General features: G+C 45.6%; 1 protein-coding gene and 1 long non-coding RNA gene across 13 annotated transcripts in view; one reads left to right on the forward strand and one right to left on the reverse strand.

Moving 5' to 3' along the window:
- Positions 1-20,443, forward strand: part of ESRRB (estrogen related receptor beta) — a 123,290-nt gene that overhangs the window by 94,507 nt on the left and 8,340 nt on the right. For 2 of the 3 annotated variants that reach the window (XM_042813317.1, XM_042813316.1), the window contains exons 4-6: positions 11,263-11,373; positions 12,013-12,174; positions 17,991-18,260. In XM_042813317.1, the coding sequence (XP_042669251.1) occupies positions 11,263-11,373; positions 12,013-12,174; positions 17,991-18,260 (543 nt within the window). Of the gene's footprint in view, positions 1-7,353; positions 7,642-11,262; positions 11,374-12,012; positions 12,175-17,990; positions 18,261-20,443 lie in introns of those variants that run through there. The other variant, XM_042813320.1, reaches the window with a different exon arrangement.
- Positions 1-20,443, reverse strand: part of LOC122157554 — a 156,554-nt gene that overhangs the window by 26,025 nt on the left and 110,086 nt on the right. For 5 of the 10 annotated variants that reach the window (XR_006167942.1, XR_006167939.1, XR_006167937.1 and 2 more), the window contains 2 exons: positions 15,017-15,136; positions 9,286-9,424 (listed from right to left, as the gene is read on the reverse strand). The exons of 3 other annotated variants lie outside the window; for them this stretch is intronic. This is a non-coding gene — a long non-coding RNA (uncharacterized LOC122157554). 2 more of the 10 variants (XR_006167943.1, XR_006167944.1) reach the window with 2 other exon arrangements.

Here is a 20,443-nt window from a genome sequence, read left to right on the forward strand (position 1 = left end):
TAGATGTTAAACTCTGTCCTGTTCTTTGATGGATGTGCAGCTTCTGTGGTTAAATATCTTCCTGCTGGAGCACACCAGGTACCAAGGGAAGGAGATGCAGTCTTGTGTAGTCTATCCCTCCCCGGCAGGTTATCGAGTTGGGAAGGTCTTGATCTTCTGCTGGGAGGGAGGCACCTGCTTTGGGATTTAGAGAGAAACTCCTTTAAAGCAGCTTTCCTGTGTGTGGTCATTCTGGGGAGCATTATATCCCCTCATTCACATACCAGTCCATGATAGTGATGTTGCCTTTAGTGGAAGAGCACATTGGTTATGAGAGAGCCTGCTCACATTGATCTTGTAAAACAACCATAAAAATATGATGATGTGGCTCCAGTCACTCTGCAGAGCAGCAGCACGGGTCCTGGCTTGCTGGCTGCCTGTGTCTGTACTGCCCTTCATCCAAGCAGTTGAGCCTCTCAGAGCTTGGCAGCTCTGAGCAGCAGGAGCCTGTGCTGGCTTGACTGCAGCCAGGGCAACCTCTGCTCCCAGTTCTAGCAGTGTAATACAGTCCAGAGCAGGGTCTGAACTGTGGCTTAGCCACCAAGTTGTGTGAAAACAGTTAACTCCTACCAGACCAGAGACAGGCTGACAAACAGTATAGTTTCATTCATACCATGCTGTGTCTGACCTCCTGAACCCTGTGGGATATAAATCATTGTAAACTGAAATTTGACTCTTTAAGGCTGCTTTTGTGCTGAAGTGTCTTTGGTTATTCATATAGGGATTGATTTGGCATCATTAAACCACTAGGGAAGGGTGGTTTGCTATTGATGTTAGTGTATCTGTGATCTTTCCCATAATATTTAGAGCTGTGGAATATACAGCATTTAGATTTATTGATAGCAATGGGATGTACGAACACTTGACAATATCAAGGGAAGGAGAAGAGCCTATTTTAGCAATCTAACAGGAATTTTTTATCCTAATGCTGAGTGGTCAGCTGATGTAGGAAATGCTGCTTCTTTTCTCTCTCTTTTGCTCATCTTTACCAGCTGAGAAATAAGGGTCAGACTGCTTTGCAAAAGGGTTATAAGCACTGATTAGTTAACTTTATGTGAAGCGCAAAGTTATTAGTATACAGAATTTAATCAATACACATCTTTAAAAGCAAAATCCAAAAAGGGATAAAAAATGGCTTCGCAGTCTTTGATCTCCACAGGGCCAGGAGTTTCAGGAAAGAACAAATCCATAATTGTTTGACTTACTCAGAAATGCAGAATTGACAAGAGATTTTGGATTAGAAAAGGTTCGTTGGTTTTTTACATCTCTGATCTGTCATTCTGTTAGCTCATCCATCGCTTTATCCACCAGGGCAACAGTGTTCCCTGTTACACATTTCTAGTAGTTTGACTGGTTTTTGAAATCCCTGGTGTTCTGGCTTTCCCAGAGAACCTATCCTGCAGTCCCCATGTGCTCATTAGGATGTTTTCATCTTCAAGCTACGTGCTATTTTTCCTTTCAGTATTTCCTGTTTTTCCTTGCTTTGGTTTACATCTCTCTTCTTCCTTGGGTCCATCCATGGCAGAAGGCTGCTAAGCCAGGTTCCTTCTCCTGTTTGATTGCCCAGAGTTTGGAGAAAAGTGATCTTATGGCTAAATGAGAGATCTTGAAGCCAGTTTGTCTCTTGCTGCGTCTCTCTTTGAGATCTTTGGTACTGATCTGGTGACTTACTGCGAGACATTTCTGGGAAATGAAACTGTCCTTCCTCTGAAGAAGAAAAATATGATATTCTGTTTGTGCCTAGTTCAGTGCTTTGTGATTTCTTCTCAGTAAGACAGGAAAGATTCTTCTGGTTATTGTCCTTACACGTGATATACACACCTCTGTCTGCTCACTGAGCATGTGGTGCGGACCTGTTTTTCAAGCAGGGGGAACCAGTATTTAAAGATGTCAAAAAGCAGGTAGCGATGACTTCAAGCCTCTACTTTACTCCTGAATGCTCAACTTGATTCTGCAGAAGCAGAATCCCCTTGGAAATGCACATGAGGGTCACTAGGCACGTTCTTTCTTTTCCAAGGGACTGCAGGGAGCTGAACAGCCAACCGTGTCCCTTTAAGACCTGGGAGACTGTCCCTAACACAGAGGTGCAGGTTGTTCGGGCAATGCCAAGTGAATGAGGATCAGGGCAGGAAGAGAGCCGATGGGCGATCAATAGGTGTCTCAGATATCCAGGCCACTTTCTTTAAGAGATCTCCGATCAATGCATTGCAGCGAGGGAACCGCACAGACACCAGAGCTTTGCTGTCTCAGGTTCTCCAGGCGTGACGCTGCAGGGCAGGCGAGACTCACTGGGGAGAGTGACTGGCAGAAAGCAATGCCTGCGGAGCCCAACAGAATCAGATGTGTTGGCCTGTCTAGCTGTCCGTCTCTCACTTTCCCTTCCATCTGGATTGTGCCTTCAGAGAGCTCTAATTGCCCCCTCATTCAGAGACCTGGACAGGAGGCTGCTGGATTTGGAGTTTGTGATTCCAGCGTACCCCAATCCAAGAGTCCCTGTAGAGAAGTTATGTCCCTAGAAAGCCTGTGCTCTGTGATTGTGGCCTGGCTGAGGTACCTGCAGGCAGAGATGAATGGGGCTTCTCTACAGCTTTGTCCAGCCGAAGTGCATACCTTCCTGTTCTGCAAAATCTGTCTGCAAACAGAAATGTTACCTGTAAGGATGCCTAGCCATTGAGAATGGCCTGTGGGGCTTCCAAGAAAGAGGGCAAAGACTGAAAGGGCCCTGGGGATGTATCCTGTGGCAGATGAGGTGCACCTTATTTCAGAAAATATTTACATCCAAACTTTCCTAGATGCATTTCTTATAAGAATTCCCAGATAGGAAAGCTGCTATGTTCAAGATGCCCCCCTCGGAATGTCTTTGAAGGCAGATTCTCCTCTGGCCTGGCCTCCTTGCTCTGAGGGTCACCCAGCAGTTTTTACTTATGTGGTGAGGGTGAAGTCTACATGCATAAGAAAGGTAGGGGAAAGAAGTCTGGATCTGGATGCAGAAAAGGGTGGCTCTTTAACAGCAAGAGAAAATTTAGGCAATTAGCGAAGAAAGGTGGATGACTTACTTCAGCTACCTGACTCTGTTTCTTCCCAGAAGTGTATCTGCTGTGATGTAGTAATCCCAGGTACAACCATTCATTTCCCAAGCTTTGCTCCTTGTCATACTAATGCACTTCAATAAGTAAGACTAGAGAACATGTTAAAATTCAACAGGACATCCAAATTCCTTGTTACAAATCCCCCAAGCTCCCGAACTGTTATCTGTCTAATCTGATTTGTGATGTACTCATCACTAGAATGTGTGGATACTGACACTACAGGGCCAAGGACTGAAATATGAATGAGAAGTGAAGAGAGAAGAGCCACAGAATTCACCCTGCTCATCTTCCCATTAGCTGTTCCCCTTTTTCACCTGTCTGTAGAGCCTTTGGCAATACCCTGCCTACTGCAGCCAGTAGAACTATCCTAACTCTGCTCTTTCCCTTACCAGATGCAGCCAGTGGCTGTTACAAATGCTGTCCAAAGAAACAAACCTGTCACTCCTGAGTAGGCCTGGCTCTGTGATTTTATAAATTGGGTGCCACTGTCCAGTAACTAAACAAGGGATTCCTGGCACCGGCAATCTCAAAATACTTCTACCTCATAACTTTGCCTTCATTGTTCACTAAAATCCCGATAACTGAATCAACAGTGGACCTCTTTTCAGCAACATGACCAAATGGAGGGTGTTTCATTTCTCTTTTTAAGTGTCAGAATCTCTCAATGAAGCAAAGCGTTTCCAGCAACCGCTCCCTCCTGCCCCCATCCCTGCTTCCAAACCATGTGTTCTCGAAAAGACATTTGATTCCAGTGAAAGCTCAGCTGACATCCCTGCAATATGCTTGGGTTTTTGCTTTGTGCTTCCTGGGAAGGATGAGGGCTCCTCCGGGGATTCTGGGTAATTGGGTTAGTGGCCAGCTCATGTCAGGAAATTAAAAGGCAGCCCCGATCAGGTTGCTGCTGCATGGGATTTAATGGCTTTGTATTTATAAAGTATTCTGCCTCCAGCCGGTGCCAGAAATATCACTACTGGAGGCATCCAGATGAAAAAAAAAAAGAGAAAATTTATTTTTCTTACTCTAAAATACCCTTGTGTTTAAAAACAGACGGGCAACCAACTTCTCTGTCCTCTGACATAGGATTTCCAGATGCAGTGAGTGGCATCTTGATGTTTGTATTTTCTACATCCAGCCATTTTCCAAGACATGAATTGAGCATTTATAGTATGGCTAGAATTGGGCTGGGTGGTAGCACAACATAGAACGTATGCAGCCTTTGGTAAGATGCTGGTAAGATGCCTCCAGAACTGAGGCTTCTAGTGGATGGACCATCAGTGAGTGTACACTGGAACGACAGCACTTGGTATCTGTTTTCTGAACACCAGACTGGTGCATCATGGACCCTTGCAACACCTTCTGCCACATCCAGTGGATTATCGATCTGTCAAGGTTGGTTTTCTCCATTCATTTTGAACCATTAATCTGCCCAGATGAGTCCGTAGGTTCTTGTTATATGTAACTGAACCTCTGTTCTATCAAACATGAAGTCCAGATTTTTTGATGTACTTCAGTGCAAATTCAGAGAGGGTTTGTGAGTGTATTCCATCACTAGAAGCTGTGCTTAGTGCTCTTATAGCACATACAAAAAGAGGAAGCTGATAAAAACTGCAACTGTCCAAGGATTTTTAGATGCTAATAATCATGCAATAAATCTGTGGGTAAGATCCCCTGAGCTGAGCAGGAGTAGGTTGGGCCTGGACGCTTGTCCCACTCCTCTCCTGTAACTTAAGGCACGTACATTCAACAAGTGTCAGTGGGCACCAGTTCTTAGTGGTGCAAACACCACTGCTGAGGTGGGAATTTTAGGAGACATTTTAAGTCTCCAAGGCACAAGTAGAGCTGTGCTGGGAGAGCTGGCTGAAGTGGCAGCACGCTGTGTTCTTGGGCCCAAGGAGCTCCCTCACCTCTGCAGAGCTTTGTCATGAGTGGGCCTCTCTCCATGTGCTGGCGGCGCCTCTCCGTTGTGTCATAAATCTAGAGTTTTGTTCCTCAGTCCGTGCTCATGCTCCCTTGCCTGCTCCAAAAGGCTTGTGTCCTCTATCTAAACATTTAACAGTCTTCTCACAGATGTTCTCAGTGTGAAATAGAAAATTGAGCTAGAAAAAGCATTGGTTTGACCCTTCAGGGCATTTCTGAGGTTCATCACATCTCCTCACATAAGTGTCTGGAGGGTGATGTGAATGCAGATATGCCTGCTTCTCTCTGTTGCTTCTCAGAGGAGCCCAGATGCACAGAAGAAAGCTGTCAAAGTCTAAAGTAAGGTAAGTGGAAACACACCCGGGGCTGTAGGTTTCTCTAGGCAGCAAGCACCCTTTTGGGGATTCAGTTGAGTATTATCTCTTGGAAAGTTAGTGGCACTGTGGCTTTGTCACCTCTTAGGTCCTTCTGTGAAAGTCATCCATGGTCTTTTCCTGGCAGACACATGCCTATGTCTTCTTTCGCAGTGCCCCTCAGCCCGCTGCTGTGTGAGTATTGTTTTTGTGGGTGATAAAAGTCAATATGCCTTTTGTCCTTCTTCAGACTGGTTAGAGGTCCATGAGGGGAAACAGTCCAAGCATTTGTATGGATCATGAACAGAAGGTGAGGGTGTGGGCGTGGGAAGCACTACAGAATGCTAAAGAATGTACCGAGGTATTCTTTATTCCCTTCTGCCCCTGAAGCCTTTCTTGATTCCTGGTTTTCCAGTGTGACTAGGGACTCAGCATGGGAAGGAAGCTGTACCTTTGAGGGACAGGCCAGGGATGCAGAGACACCTCAGCAGAGCTGGCAGCTGAGGAGGAAAAGGGTTCAAAAGCTTTTGAATTACATCAGATCCTATATGCTTTGGACCAACCACCGGGGACATGTAGCTTATATGCGTGTGACAGTTTGTGTCAGTGCACCAGAGCATGTGACAGGCTCTGGAACCAAGTATATCACCAGTTGTTGCTGGGCTAATCTGTCCCTTGCAGTTGAAGGACTGTTTAACTAGACAAGCAGGAAAACAACTTTTCTGCTCAACTAATACATCCCTGAAAATAGCAGAGGAGGGATCAGATCCATCTCTCTATAGGTCCTTGTAACACAGGAGAGGGGTTATGATATAAACAGGACTTCTCTTCCTGTGATGGAATCTACAAGTGACAAAAGAAAACCTAGTCAGGCTCCAGCCTTTCCACCTTCTCACTGAGCACTTTTCTCCACAGTCTGTTTCTTACCCCATCTGGGTACCCCTAACTTTTAAGGTCATAGCTACACTGTTTCCTTGATAGGCGTCCTCCCAGCTCACTCCTCCCACTGCCACATCCCCTCATCTCTCCTGATGTTCTGAGCAAAAAAGGAGAAGGAATGCCTTGTGTACAGTACTTTTCCCTTTCTTTTTTCTTTGGTCTCAGCCTATGTTTGCCAGCTTTCTTGGGCATTGCCAGTCCCCGTGCTTTAGAATGCAGCTCCTGGGGACAGGGGTACCTCTGTCACCTGTGGAGCAACACCTCAGCTCAGACCTCGGGAGAGCAGCTAGGTTGCACTGATGTAGACTGTACCTCAAGGTATAGGTGGGCAGTAAGCACAGGATCTGGCTGGTTTATAGAGTGAGCTGGGCAAAAGCAGTCCTGGAGATGCTGCTCCCTAGCAAGCACTTGTCCTCTCTTCCCTTCAGTTGTGCCCTTCTTGGTCTAGACACAAATTATCCCATGCATAAACCCTGTAGCTTGGCTTCTCTGTTAGCTCTTTTGGCAAGATGGATCTTTCTGTTCCTGTCAATTCATGAGCATGTGATAGGACTCGATGGAAAGTGAGGTGAGGCTAGTAATTTGACACGACAGCTGATATTGGGCCTAGACTGCATTTCCCAATGGCCGGAGCTTAGCTTCACAGAGCTTTTAAGATTATTTTTAGTCCCCAGAAAATAAAAGAGAAACTAAACCTGACTCCGTATGCTGTCACCTCTGCATACTCGGCTATTTTTACTTCCGACAGACTGGGCCTAGGTCCAGCTTTTAAAAAAAGATGGAATTATTTTACTTCCATTAAGAAAAAAAAAAAACCACCCGAAGCCTGATGTTATCAAGTCAGCATGGGGACATCTGATCCCAAAGTTGTCGGGCAGACATCTCTCTGAGGGGCATGTCACAGAAATGCAGGGAGCTTGAACAGATCAGCGGATCAGCTCTCCCACTGCAGAGGCTTGGTGCTGGCACAGACCTCTCCGCACCAGCACTTGGAACACGAGTGGCACCCACAGGACACTTCGAAAACTGACAGTCCTGCCCCAGGCAGGATGCTGAGCCGACAAGTTCTGCACAAGCCCCGGACTTGCCCCTCTCCTTGCTTGATGCTGGGGAGCTGAAAGCATGCTGCTGGTGAGTGGGGACTCAGTGCAACTCTGGGAAGCTTGGCACCTGGGCTGCTGTGCAGAGTGACTCAAAAGGTAACAAAATTCAACAAATGGCACTTCCTGGCAGCACGGAACAGGAGGAGAGGGGATGTTTCAGCACATACAGCCTTCATTTCTGAAGAAGCAGTTTCCAGAAAGGTAGGTCAGCACAGAGTGATACTTCCCAAACCTTGCTCTGTACTATAGCACCTCACATCGTAAATGTGAATCCTCCCATCCTGTTTGCTCTAGCTGACCATCTTTTCTGACACTGTGTCAAGAAGGGGGGGGGTCCAAGAGTGCCAGTCATGGTGATGGCTTTGTAAGATGAGTGCTTTCTTTCCTGGGAGCTGGACAGATGTGATACATGTGAAAAATCAGCCTGTGCAGGAGCTGGAAGTCAGGTGCTTTCTCTTGGTGTTGTCTGGTCAGACTGTGGTATCAAACCCTATGTAAGAGCCTTCTGACCAGCTGTATCTCAGAAGTGACTGCTGCACTTCGCAGTTAAAGTGCAGGTGGCTGCAGGCTTGGTGTGAACTCTGCACTTGGGATTACAGTGTACAAAGCACTCAGCCTTGCTCCAGCCCTGCCCCTCTCATCTCTCTTCTGCCTTCTCACTTTCGTTCATTCAGTTTACATCCTGCTCTGTTTCTTCTCCACTTGATGCTTTCTTTTTTTGCTCTGAGCTCATGCACTGCAACTCCCCACCCCATTTAGGTACCCCTTAGGTATCCTCCAGCAGAGCTGCATTGTAACCGCCCTCCCTATCTTAAAATCAATCAGTGAGCAAACCAGAGCAGAGCAGCAGACATTAACAAGCCACTGCTGCTTAGTATTAGATCTTGAATTTTGGCCATGCCCTTTCCTGCCATCTACTATGACCCCTTACGCTGTCAGCTCTTTAGGAAAGGGCTTTTGCCACAGTGCTCACTTCTGGACTGTCACAGTCAGGGACTCAGCTTGAGATGCCTTTGTTTGTTGTTGCCCTGAACAGCTGGAGCTGCTGATGACAGGGTAGGGTAGTGGCTCTGCAAATGCTGATTGAAAGCATTTGCCTCAAGGAGTTTCATGCAGGAACAACAAGAGGACGAAGGTTTGTTCAAAATAAACAAGCTAAAGACCTTGGGCGAACAGACCTCTATCTGCATAGTGAGGGAAGGAGGGATGGACGGTGAATCTCCCTGCGTCTCTCTTATCTTTTTTTTAATGCACTTAAGTCGTTTGTGTCCTTATAATCTGATTGAGGGTCCTTAATACTGCTGCAACCTGTGCAGCCATCCCTCTGCTGGGCACTGGAGATGCATGTTTCTCCTTGGGAAGAGGAACAGAAAGCTCCTTCCCCCATTTGCTCCCAACTCTCCCAGTCATCCTTCCTTACTGCTTAGCAAAGTGCACAGTAAAAGCATTGTGGAGAGCTGTTTGCTGGTTTCTACTGGGCTGAGAATGGTGTCCCCCATTCCAGTGAAATCCTGCCTATAATCCATCCTATTGGCATGAGGGAATGGGCCTTCCTGTGACCTTTCTTCTGTGAGTGTCCTAGGAAGCTGTGATGCAGGAGTGAAGTCCTGTAACCTTTTTTGGATTCCTCCATAACCTTCAAACAGAATTATTCCCAACCCTTTAAATTTTCACAGCTGGTTACTTGGTTTCCTGGTACTTCCTGAAATCTGTCTCTCCCATTTTCTCCTGGCTGTATGCAGGTGTCAGTCATTCAGCAGAGCATAGTAGCGTAGGGGTCTTCTTATGAAACCAGGGAACACGTACAGAAGGAAAGAATCACAGGCAGAAGTGACAGCATCCTACCTCATCCAGGACTTTATTAGTGCTGTTCCTCCAGGATCTCCCAGGATAAACTTAGGTTTGCGATTCCCCATCTGCCCTTTCTAAAAATCACTCACTGGAACCTATTAGGGCTCCCAGGATTTTGCCCACAGGCTACCTGCTGCAGGGAACAGAGATAAAAGAAGCAGTGGGCAACATTTTCAGAAAATCTGCTGTGTAATAGAGGAGAAAAGTAGTACTTACTCTTAGGGACATCAGTAAGCTCTCTATACAGTGTCAGAAATAGAAAATGCAGGGGAAGGAAAGGTTTGATCTGAATTCACGCATTCTATTTCACGTCATTCTGTCCATCTTCCAATGCCTGTCCTCCTCCCAGAGCACACTCCTGCAGCAGCAGTTCCTTTGGTCTCAAGAACTCCAGGCCTCCCATCTTCCTGCTTCCTCTGCTTAATGGCAGCAGCTGGTCTCTTAAAAGGAAGCAGCTACATAGCTCTACCAACAGCATGCCCCTGCACACCGAGGCTTAAAGGCAATACACCTGCACGTGGCATTGCTCCTGCTGGAAATCCTGGCAGCACTGCTGTGTAGCTAAGTGCCTTTGGCCTGGCTGGCAGTGGTTCTTTTTGCTGTTGCAAGGCTGCTGGTGCTTGTTTGTCAGTTGATCTGGTTTGGGTGCTCTGGTTGTGGTATCAGGATTGAGGTGTTGTGGCAAGTAATAATTTCACATGGTGTCAGAGGGATCAATGTGAGCGCACTGCAAGCTTTCCTTTTTCCATGACCCAGTAAGCAAATGGGGCACTGGCTTGAGACATACAGTGTGACAGATGTGTCTCCTTCTGGGGTTGAATATATGTCAGCAGGCTGCAGGTTTTTCAGATGTACAAGTTGTTCAAAAAGCACTGGTTTGCAGTGTTTGCTTTTAGATGTTTGTGTTTACACAGTAAATTGATTGCAAAATATTAATGGCTCAGTGTGATTAGTAAGTGTATCGCATAATTGGTTCCTGTGATCAGACTAGATAAACTCATCAGTGTTTATACACTTGTATTGTGTAGGTTCAAAGATTTATTCTACTTGATTGCCCCTACTTTCATCATGAGAGATTTTTTTTGCAATAGCTGTTTCCTCCAGCAGGACTGAGCTGCTCCAGTTTCTCAGGAACTAATTGCCAGCAGCAATATGGCTGCCAGAAGTAACTGACAATTGGTCAGATATCTGTGGCTTTTTTCATGATTAGTTTTTAATTCCGTGTCTTGTCCCAATGCAGTTCAAGATAACAGAAGTTCAGTGGTAGTTCCTGTTCAGTTGTTATCGATGCTGCTGTAGTTTTTTGTGTGGGGTCAGTCACTGGGAACTGTTTTCACTGTAATATTTGCAGTTTGGTTCTCTGTATTTTCAAAGAGCTACAGCAAATTCTTCAGTGTGTCCCTGCTTCAGATTTATTGCTGCTATATTGTAGGAGAGGTTGTTTCTATTTATTTCAGTTCTACTTTTATTATGGCTCCTTACTTGATCAAACCTGAAACATTTCTGTTGAATTCATGGTTTATAATCTATTTGCTATAGATCACTTTTTTCAAACATAAGCAGTGAGAGGTAACAGAACATTTAACTCCTCAATTTTAACAACAATCTGAAACCTTATTTTTATAACTACAGGTTTGATTGACATTTAAGGCTTTATTTTTAAAAGCAAGATCATCATCCAGAGGACATTGAGCTCTGAGACTTTTCATTTGTCCATCACATTAGCGGTGATTCAAGAGTTCAAATGGGTTAATTTTTGTCTTCATTAATGTCTTGAAAGAAAATAAAGCTCCCAGCAGTACTATGAGAGCTAGAGGTAGCTTACCTATTATTATTGGGATCTCTGAGTTCAGTTGAGATCTCAAATGATTGATTGGGAGAGTGTGAAGAACATCTCGGCAGAATTTTACATCTGAATATCAAGATGGAGGCTATAAGGAATCATGTGAATATATCCTGTTTTAACTGCAGGTGTTCGTCTGGATCGAGTCCGTGGAGGCCGCCAGAAATACAAGAGAAGACTGGATTCTGAGAGTAGCACTTATTTGAGCTTACAGATCCCTCCCCCAGCTAAAAAGCCACGTATGTATCAGTCTTTGGATTGTGGTCCTCTGAGCAACCACTGTGTTCCCTTTAGTTGGTCTCACAATGTTCAATGGAGCAGTTATCAATTCTGGTTCCCATCAGTCACCAGCACTTTTTCTTATGATCACAGTGCATCAGTATACTTGCTACATCTCAGGTATAGCCTGGGTGCAATATTTATTGTACTTAGAATATAGACCAGAAATTTCCTAGGAGATTATAAAAGTTCATTTAGTGATTTTGTTGAACTTTTCTGCCATCCAAGCTACCCTGACAAAATTGGTCCTGTGCTGATTCCTCTCTTCCATATGGCCAATAATTCCCGAAACTTTTCCAGGTCCTATCAATTGATTATTCATGCTTCCTCCTATCCCTGTTGGATCTACCTGAAATAGTGATTGACAGCCTTACAGTAGCTTACTGCTTTTGTCATCCCTGTATGGAGCTGGTTTGGCATAGACAGATCACTACAGCATATGAGGTTGCGGTGTATTGTCTTCTTGTGACCTGTACAATTTCTGAGGTCCCACAGCCTCTGTAGCCATGTATTCTGCAGGAAGGCCCTTCTAGAGAGGGCTGTTATGACACCGTATGTCACGAGAGGTAAAACAACAACTTCTCCTTTGAAATGTGCAGTGACTAAGATCGTCTCCCACTTGCTGGTGGCAGAGCCAGAGAAGATTTATGCCATGCCTGATCCAACCATGCCGGAGAGTGACATCAAAGCCCTGACAACCCTCTGTGACCTGGCAGACAGGGAATTGGTGGTGATCATTGGCTGGGCGAAGCACATCCCAGGTAAATGGGAAATTACAGGGTTGAAGCGTGGACAGCAAAGGGAGCTATTATTTATCACTGTGCTTATCAGTTTGTCTTCAAGCAGGATTTTTACATATAGTGATGGGTGGAAATTACTGATACAGAAAACTGCTTGTGGCAGGCCTTCATTGGAAACGAACTCCAGTATAACCCCTGGTGCAGGTGCATGAGTTCACTGTGTGTGTGTGTGTGCCCTGGCATTATGCAGTAGGCTTTGAGATGCTATAACAAAGTCCCAGTGACATCTGCATTGAGTGGCACAAAGAAAGCACTTGGGGAACAGCTCTTGGGATGGTGGACTTGTAATGATCTTGGTCTACATCACTATGGCCTAGGTCTGTTGTGTTTATGGATGAAATAAATGTTATGATAGTGACTGGACTTCATTGCTAATGGCAAGGCAGGTGCCCACTCTGTCTGTAGTGGGCATTCTTGTGCAGACTTAGGAAAGCTTTTATCTTACTGGATTCATCACAGAGCAAGTCCTATTGAAATGGAGGACATGCTCACTGTTGTCAGTCAATCTCTGGTCTTCTGTGCTGAAAAATAATGAGGACAATGTATTGGCAATGTGACTGGCCTCTGAATGCTCACTGCCTTCAGTATCCAGTATCTCAATACCCAACTGAGTGTGCCTGTGCAACTCAGTGAGAGAGCTACAGCATCTCATGTGCAGTAGGATGGACCCAGGCTGAAGGAGCAGACATGATCCTCAAGAAGGTTCTGGGACATAGATTCAGACTAAGCAGGGAAAATGCCCCTTCCTTCTCTGTTGTTCCTTCACAAACACCCTCTCCAAAAAAATAGATTGGATTTGGATGTGGGGAAGATTGGATAGGGAATTTGGAGAATGTCCTTGAGGTTTACATGGCTGCTTTCCAGAGGACTACTTCAAACAGATGCTCACTATGAACAGCTCACTATTACTTTCTCCTGCCTTCCACCCTGCCTTGTTGGGAGAATATCTGAGGTCAACCACAGAATCACAGGATTTAACCAGTATTTGCCCGTTGTCTGCATCTTCCACTGCATAGACTTGTGTTATGTTGCTTAGCTTTGTGGCTTTAAGTTCTTCCTTGTTTTGTGAGGCATCTTAGCATGAGTAAGCAAACTCATTCAAACCTATTTCTTTTATGTATACTGCTTCTCTTTGTCACTCCTCTTGTGGCTTTTTGGTGGCTGCTCTTCTTTTCTCAGTGGGAATATTTCTCCTGTGACTCAAGGGTTAGTGACTTCCTAGGCTGTATGAAATACAGAGTGTTATGTGGTGGGACTGTAAAGTCTGGATAAACTTTCTGAGGACAGTGTTTCTGAGTAGAGGTTAATCCCAGTGGTGCCCTTCTTACATGAGATCTGCAGGATCTGCAAGTATTACATCCATCAGTAGCACTGGAATCCTTCTGGGGCTGATTCATCACAAATGGGGTTACAGTGGTGATTAGGGAACTCAGCCTGGATTGTTCTACTAACCCAGAACTTAGGGCATTAACAGGAGTGGTTTTCATACAATGCAATTATCTGCTTGGCTGTCCAGTAAGGTGCTGCTGTCTGTTCTGCTAACCTTGTCTACTCCTATTTGCATAGGGTGTCCTGCTTTAGTTCTAGAGCATGTGGGATGCTCAGTTCTGAGTTGTTACAGGGTTTTTCAGTTTGCTATGGTGATTATCCCAGAACAGGTGTGTAGTAGTGAGATGGCTCCTGCACTACAAAAAGGGATCTTCCACTCCATTGTGAAAGGCAGGACAAACCTGTCATCACCTCAGCTTTCTCTTTCCTATCAATGATTTTGCAGCATGATAAACATCAGCCATCAGCCTCATGCAGTTCAAAGCAGCAGTATCATAACAGGACTGTGTATACAAGAGAGAGCTCAGGGACTGTTACACAAGGGAGCGGTAAAAGTTCATAGGAAAGGGAACAAAAAAACATGTACAAAACATACTGCGTTAGGCAGCAAGGGGGCAGAACAGGGCAGGGCCAGGAGGCTGCCAGGAGTCTGGATTATACATGCCCTGTATTTCTGCCTTCCAGAGATTTTTAGAATACCAGGACTTTGCTTCCTGTGTGCATAAACTCTTGGACATAGTCAGCATGGAGAAAGGAACAGAAGTCACATCATGTCTGCCTTGTTTTCACAGTGGAATTAATAAAGAATTGTGTGGTATTAGTCTTACCAACCCTTCAGGATCCCAGATGTTGGTGCAACCTTCTGCCTCATGCTGCTAGCAAATAAAATCAAAGCTACAGTCCTATGATAACAGGAAAGCATGATTTAATGGTGTTCAGCAAATATCTTTAGGTCAGCAGTCTTATTAGCTATTAGCGCAAAAGCCAGACTTAGTGTGGAGTTGTACCCTTCTTAGTGAGGCCCCTCCCCTTGTGCTAATTGTCTTTGAACATCTACTATTTCTGCATGCCTTGATGCAGGGAGACAGGACTTCTCTCAAGAGGTGACGGCGAAGGCTCTCCCAGGGTAGCTGTTGTGCTGCTCTCGCTAGGAAGACGATAGTACTAGCATGGAATGAAATATGGCAAGTGGAGTGACAGCAGCTGTGTCTGGAGTGGCCTCAGATCCTATAATTACATCGCCCTTTATTACCTCTGCTAATGGCCCTCCAGAATGACAGAAATGATAATAAATTAACAGATTATGAACTCCACTTGCCACAAATTATGTGACTTTTTTTTTTTTTTATTTTAAATTCTGGGAGCTCCCACTGCCGTATCGCTGAGGGGGAAAAATAAGCCACAAAAATAATGATTAAAAAAAAAGCATGTCACATCAGCTGTTGCAAATAAAGCAGCTTTTCTCTACCCGCACCTGGGAAGGAGGGAAATGCTCATGCAGCTCTGTGCTGATCACGGAGCCTATGCAATCCTGAGATACTTCTTTGGAGCCTCCCGCTGCCAGTGGAGTAGTCAGCACCTTTCAGAATAAGGCCTGCAGCAAGAAACAGATTAGTAAGGGCACTTTCTGGATGCTGTGCTATCAAACAACTCAGGAATGCACAAGGCTGTATTGCTAGCAATTCCTGTGAGCTATGTGATCTGGTGACGCACTTGAATTTCACAACTGGATGTTCTCCAGTGTTTCAAACCTATAACAGTGAGCCTCTGATGTTGGCCAAATGAAATTAGCATTTAACACTCCAGATCCCAACTTTCATATATGGGAAACCCTATGTTGTCTGATCTGTCTGATGTTGTCTCTTGTCTGTGCAGAGTGCAATAGCATACATCACAGTACCCCAGCCCTTGCATTCTACTTGTGGAAACAGTGGAGGGTCCCAATTCTGTTACGCATTTCAAATCCAGAACTGGCACTGCAGCTCCTGCCTTCATGCTCACCACTGGAGACTGGCAGAGGACTCTGCTGGGTGGGCAGGGCAATTGCAGCTGGCTCTTCTGTCTCCTTTGGCATAGGTAAAGAATGGCCTCTGCTTTGCAATTCTTTACCTGCCATAACGACCTCTGGGAAAGAGTGATTCATAGAGGTGCTGAGTGTACAGGCTACTGCTAGGATTATATCAAGATTTTGCACTCCATTCTGTAACAGAAATGTGTGAGCTATGTCTGTCTTGGATCCTCTCACCATACTACATAACTGTTTCTCAGTCTTTAACAAATTTTGTTGACAGACTGCATTGAGACAACAGCATAACCCCATTTGCAACCCAGACGAATAATGGCAGTGCAGAAAGGCCACAGGATTTACCCAGAAACTGGACTTAAGGCAGCAGCCAAAATGTGGGGCTGCTCTCCATGGGCAGAGCTAGGAGAAAGGTGAATGAAAGGCTGAAAGCTGGCTGCAGAGGAGAAATTCCAGGCACCAGAGACTGTGCCAGTGCCTGTGCACAGCTTCCTCTGCCTCATGGCTAATCCTATGAGGCTCCTGAGCAGCAAGGAGACCTGGGGAGACAGGACCAAGCCTGTGAGCTGCCTCAGCCTGCTCTTGGACTTGGGATGGCTGCATTCAGGAGCAGCAAAAAAGCAGTGTACTGGCTGCTCTTTAATAGGAGTTAAGGAGCAGGAGACTAAAGAGAAAAAGGAGAAAGGCATCCCTGCATCTTCAGCAAGGGATGGGTTTCATCAGGCACAGGGCTACGTGGGCTGTGCTGTACAGGATTCAATCTCACAGTCATGGAGCTGGATTTTTGCAGCTTTTCTCCCCAGCAGCCTGGACTCTTTAGCTGTTCCTTCTGGCACTCCTCCCCAGTGGTTTATTGATTCTTTCCTCCCACCCACTGCTCCCCTCAGACCTTGCACACACAACATGTGACAGCTGATTGGTATCTGTTAATTAATGTGGCCTGGGGCCTCTTTTCTATTTAGTGGCCTGATAAGGGAAATTGGATGTCCAAGGGCTGCCAGGCCATTATCACCCTTTGCTTCCCCTGGCAACACAAACACAAAACATGGCGTAGTGATATATAAATACCACTAACCCACCCTTCTGCCATCCCTTCCCCAGCTGAGATAGCGCAGATAGAAAAAGAAGACCCACAGTCAGTCAATATAGCAATCATCAGCTCTTTTGTTAATTGCCAACTTGATAACAAGAGAAATCAAATGATCATCATGGCGCCTGGCTACCTAGGCCTTGACATGGATCCAAGGAAAGTGAGCAGGGAGAGCTGTGGGATGGAAGCATCCCGCTGGGCCTAACACTCAGTGGGACTGGCAGGCTCCTGCGGACAGAGGCTAACGAGTTCCCATGCCTCTTGAGGAGAGTGAGCCCCAAGGCTGAATAAGCATGTGGAGTGAAGACTGGCAGGGGAGGCTGGTGCAGCACAGCCCTCCCAGCTGAGAGAGTCAGACTGCCCCATTCTCCCACTGCCTGGGGAACCTTTAGACACAAGGAACTGCCAAAAATCACAATTCCTGCCTGTCAGTGGTGGACAGGAGCTGCCAAGACAGGACCAACTCACTGTTCTTGACGTGTCTGTCTGCAATGGCTGTCATACAGTGCCTGTCTCCTAGGATCTTTCTTTCATGATCTGGCTTTCTGGGATTGATACTGAGGACATAACGGATATAGCTTTCTTTCCTATGCGCTTGCTTTTCCCTTTCTCTTCAGATAGACAGTACCTCTGTGTTTCAGCCGCTCCACTTCTCCACCAGAGCCAACAGGACTCTGATGCTGTCTATGAATGTGACATTGACTGCTCTTTTTCTGTTTGGGGAGGATGATCTGCTTCACTGTTCTGTCGCTACAGGGCCTGGCAAGAAATTGTTTGTATAGCACCACAGAGGTGTTTGTGTACTGGGTAAGGTTGGCTGTGAGGGGCAGAATGCTGATGGTGTGGAGCTCAGGGAATACTGATGAATAGAAGAGGATTTTTTCACAGACACATTCAGCTTTTGACATTTTAGCATTCTGTTGTGGCAGGACCTTCTCTTAGGTTGTCTGAAATGAGAGATTGCAGTATGCATGTGTTATTTCTTCCTATTCCATCAGAAACAATCTTTTCTGCTTTCTGGATCTCTCTGCTCTTTGATTCAGCTGGGGAGACTCAATGGGCTGCTATACAAAATTGTAAAGGTGCAGTGAACAGGAAGTTGTGGTGCAAAACAGTTGCTGCTGTAGAAGTAGAAATCAGCGAAAAGAGATTATCGTTAAGGTTGCCATATTCTGTGTGTTCTGTGCCACAGAGACAGGGGCCACTTCAGTAAGCATTTTTTGAGAGTTGCAGGGGGAGAGTGCTTTGTGTGGACCGCAGGGAAATTAGGAAGCCCAGGCTCTGGGATTCTTTGCTGCACACCCTTTTGACCCTGGCTGTCTTTTGCCCTATCAGGGTTCTCCAATCTCTCCCTCGGGGACCAGATGAGCCTCCTGCAGAGCGCCTGGATGGAAATCCTCATCCTGGGCATTGTGTACCGCTCCCTGCCATACGAGGACAAGCTCGTCTATGCTGAGGACTACATCATGGATGAAGAACACTCTCGTCTGACGGGGCTGCTCGAGCTCTACCTGGCCATCCTACAACTGGTGCGCCGCTACAAGAAGCTCAAGGTGGAAAAGGAAGAGTTTGTCACGCTTAAAGCTCTGGCCCTCGCCAATTCAGGTACAGCCCTGGCCTAGGCAGCCTGGTGATCAGAGTCATTGCGCATGCTGCTATCTGGCTTGGGAGGAGCTTAGGGCCCAGTGCTTGAGTCTGTGCTTTGCCCGTGTCGTGCAGCATCCCTGCATTTCTCTGTCACCCGCAAGAGATGAGGGAGGTGGAGACTCCCTAAGCTGGTGAGGAGAGAGAAGCATGGCCTGCTGCTACTATGGCCTCAATTTGCAAACTGGCCCTGAACAGGGGAATGGGACCTGCCAGAGGTGGGCTGGATTCTAGCACTAAAAGAAAGGGCTTGTGCCATGAGTTTAGATAAAGGGATGCAGGCCAAGCCTGCATCCACTCAAGTAGCGTTGGGCAGTTATAGCAAATAGGGAAATTCTAATCTTAGTTTTAGATCCCACAAAAAAACAAACAACAAACAAAAAACAACCATCCTGTGGGGTTAAGGGTGCTTGGTCTGCTGCTGTAGGTGTTTAGTGACCACTGACACTGAATTCCCGGGGGGGGGCCCCCCATCTGAATGGTAGAGGATAAGATGTGCTGGCAGAAGCTGGATGTTGCCTGTTTTGTTTCTTTCTGGGAGAGGATGAGAGAGATGAGGGCCCTCAGCCTCTACCTCAGTGAGGGGAGGTTCACAGCCCTCAGGCCAGCAGGCTGGAAGCCTGTGCCCATGGGAGGCACAAGGTTGTGTGTGCTGTACTGATGTTGTACCAGACATATATTTGCTCAGGAGTTCCTTCCGAATGGAAACTGCTGAAGCTATTGTGTGACGAGGGCTCCCTCTACATACCTTGAGTCTCACTGTCTCACATCTGATCTTGCCAAACTGCAGTGTGTAGGTTACGCAGTTCACCCTTGCAGGCCAGCAGTGAGTCCAGTATCTGTGTTCAGCTAAAGGCACTTTCCAGAAAGGCACTCAGTATGAAGCTGAAGGCCTTAAATATGGGGAAATCCACACCTGCTGTTGTCTCTTTAAAATTGATCATTCTCTCAATTTAGAAAGAAAAGAAAGATACCATATCCCAGTTTGCCTCAGTTTGCCTGAGTTCAGTCAGCCTGCAGATAGTGCTTTTCTGAGCTGTGTCCTATGATCCCAGGTCCTTTTGCACCTGACAGCTTGACATGATATAGTTCCTATTTCATAGTTGCATTCCTGGGCTATAGGTGTTACTTCAAGTACAAGCAAGTGGTCCAGAATGCTCTGCGAGGCTGCTCTATCCTCACTGTTTCATACCTTTCTGTTCTGCTTTGTCATCCACACATCTTAGCAGCAGCAATTGGAAAGAAAGAAGTTAAAGAAAGAAAGAACCAAATCACTTACAGATAATTGATAAAAACGTTGGGTAGCATCTGTTGTTTTACTGATCCCTGCGGATTTCCACCAGAAATCTCTTCCTCCAGGGATGATTCACCACTGATAGCTACTTTGAAATCTGTCATCTGGCCAGTAACTAATCAATTGAAAGTGTGCTTTATTGATATTGCATGGTGCTAATTTTTTAATGAGAATGTCCTGTGGTGCTAAGCCAAGTGCCATATAAAAGACTAAGTCTATTATATCTATGCAGTTAACTTTATCAACCAAACTTGTAATCTCATCAGAGAATGAAATCGGGTTTGTTTGACAAGACCTCCATTCCAAAGTATTGTGCAGACCGGCAGTAGTTGTAATACCACCTCTTAAGTTTTAATTGAACTTTTTCTTCTTCCTTTATTTTACTCTGGTTCACATCAGTGGCAGTTATCAAACAGGGACAGTATATGCTTCATTAGAACTTTTCCAGCCATTTTGAATTTCTCAAAAATACCTACCCTTAGCAATTATTTACCTGCCCTAGGTGGGCCTTTGTCAGCAATTTTAAAATTCTAAAAGCCAAGGTATCAAGGTCTACTGATTCCTCTGAAGTCTGTCACTAACAGATGTCTGATACCTTCTTGTGGAAACAAGCGAGTAAGGCGTCTCACCATCTTCATATAAGACAGGTACATAACACTTCTTATTCTAAATGCAGGACAGAAATACTCACTTCCTCATTCTATTAATAGTTTAATCATCTACAACATAAAAGAGTCCCCCTACAAATGGTCATTTTTCTTCTATTTCTTAAATATTTATAAAACTCTTCTTTATGGCTCTTAGCCCTTCCAGCCATGGATTTTCTTCCAATGTCCTTCACTTCGCTTAT

The sequence above is a fragment of the Centrocercus urophasianus genome, unplaced genomic scaffold (assembly GCF_019232065.1).
Source record: "Centrocercus urophasianus isolate 14NV4802_14NV808 unplaced genomic scaffold, USGS_Curo_1.0 seq_14, whole genome shotgun sequence".
In the NCBI taxonomy this organism is placed as follows: Eukaryota; Metazoa; Chordata; class Aves; order Galliformes; family Phasianidae; genus Centrocercus; species Centrocercus urophasianus.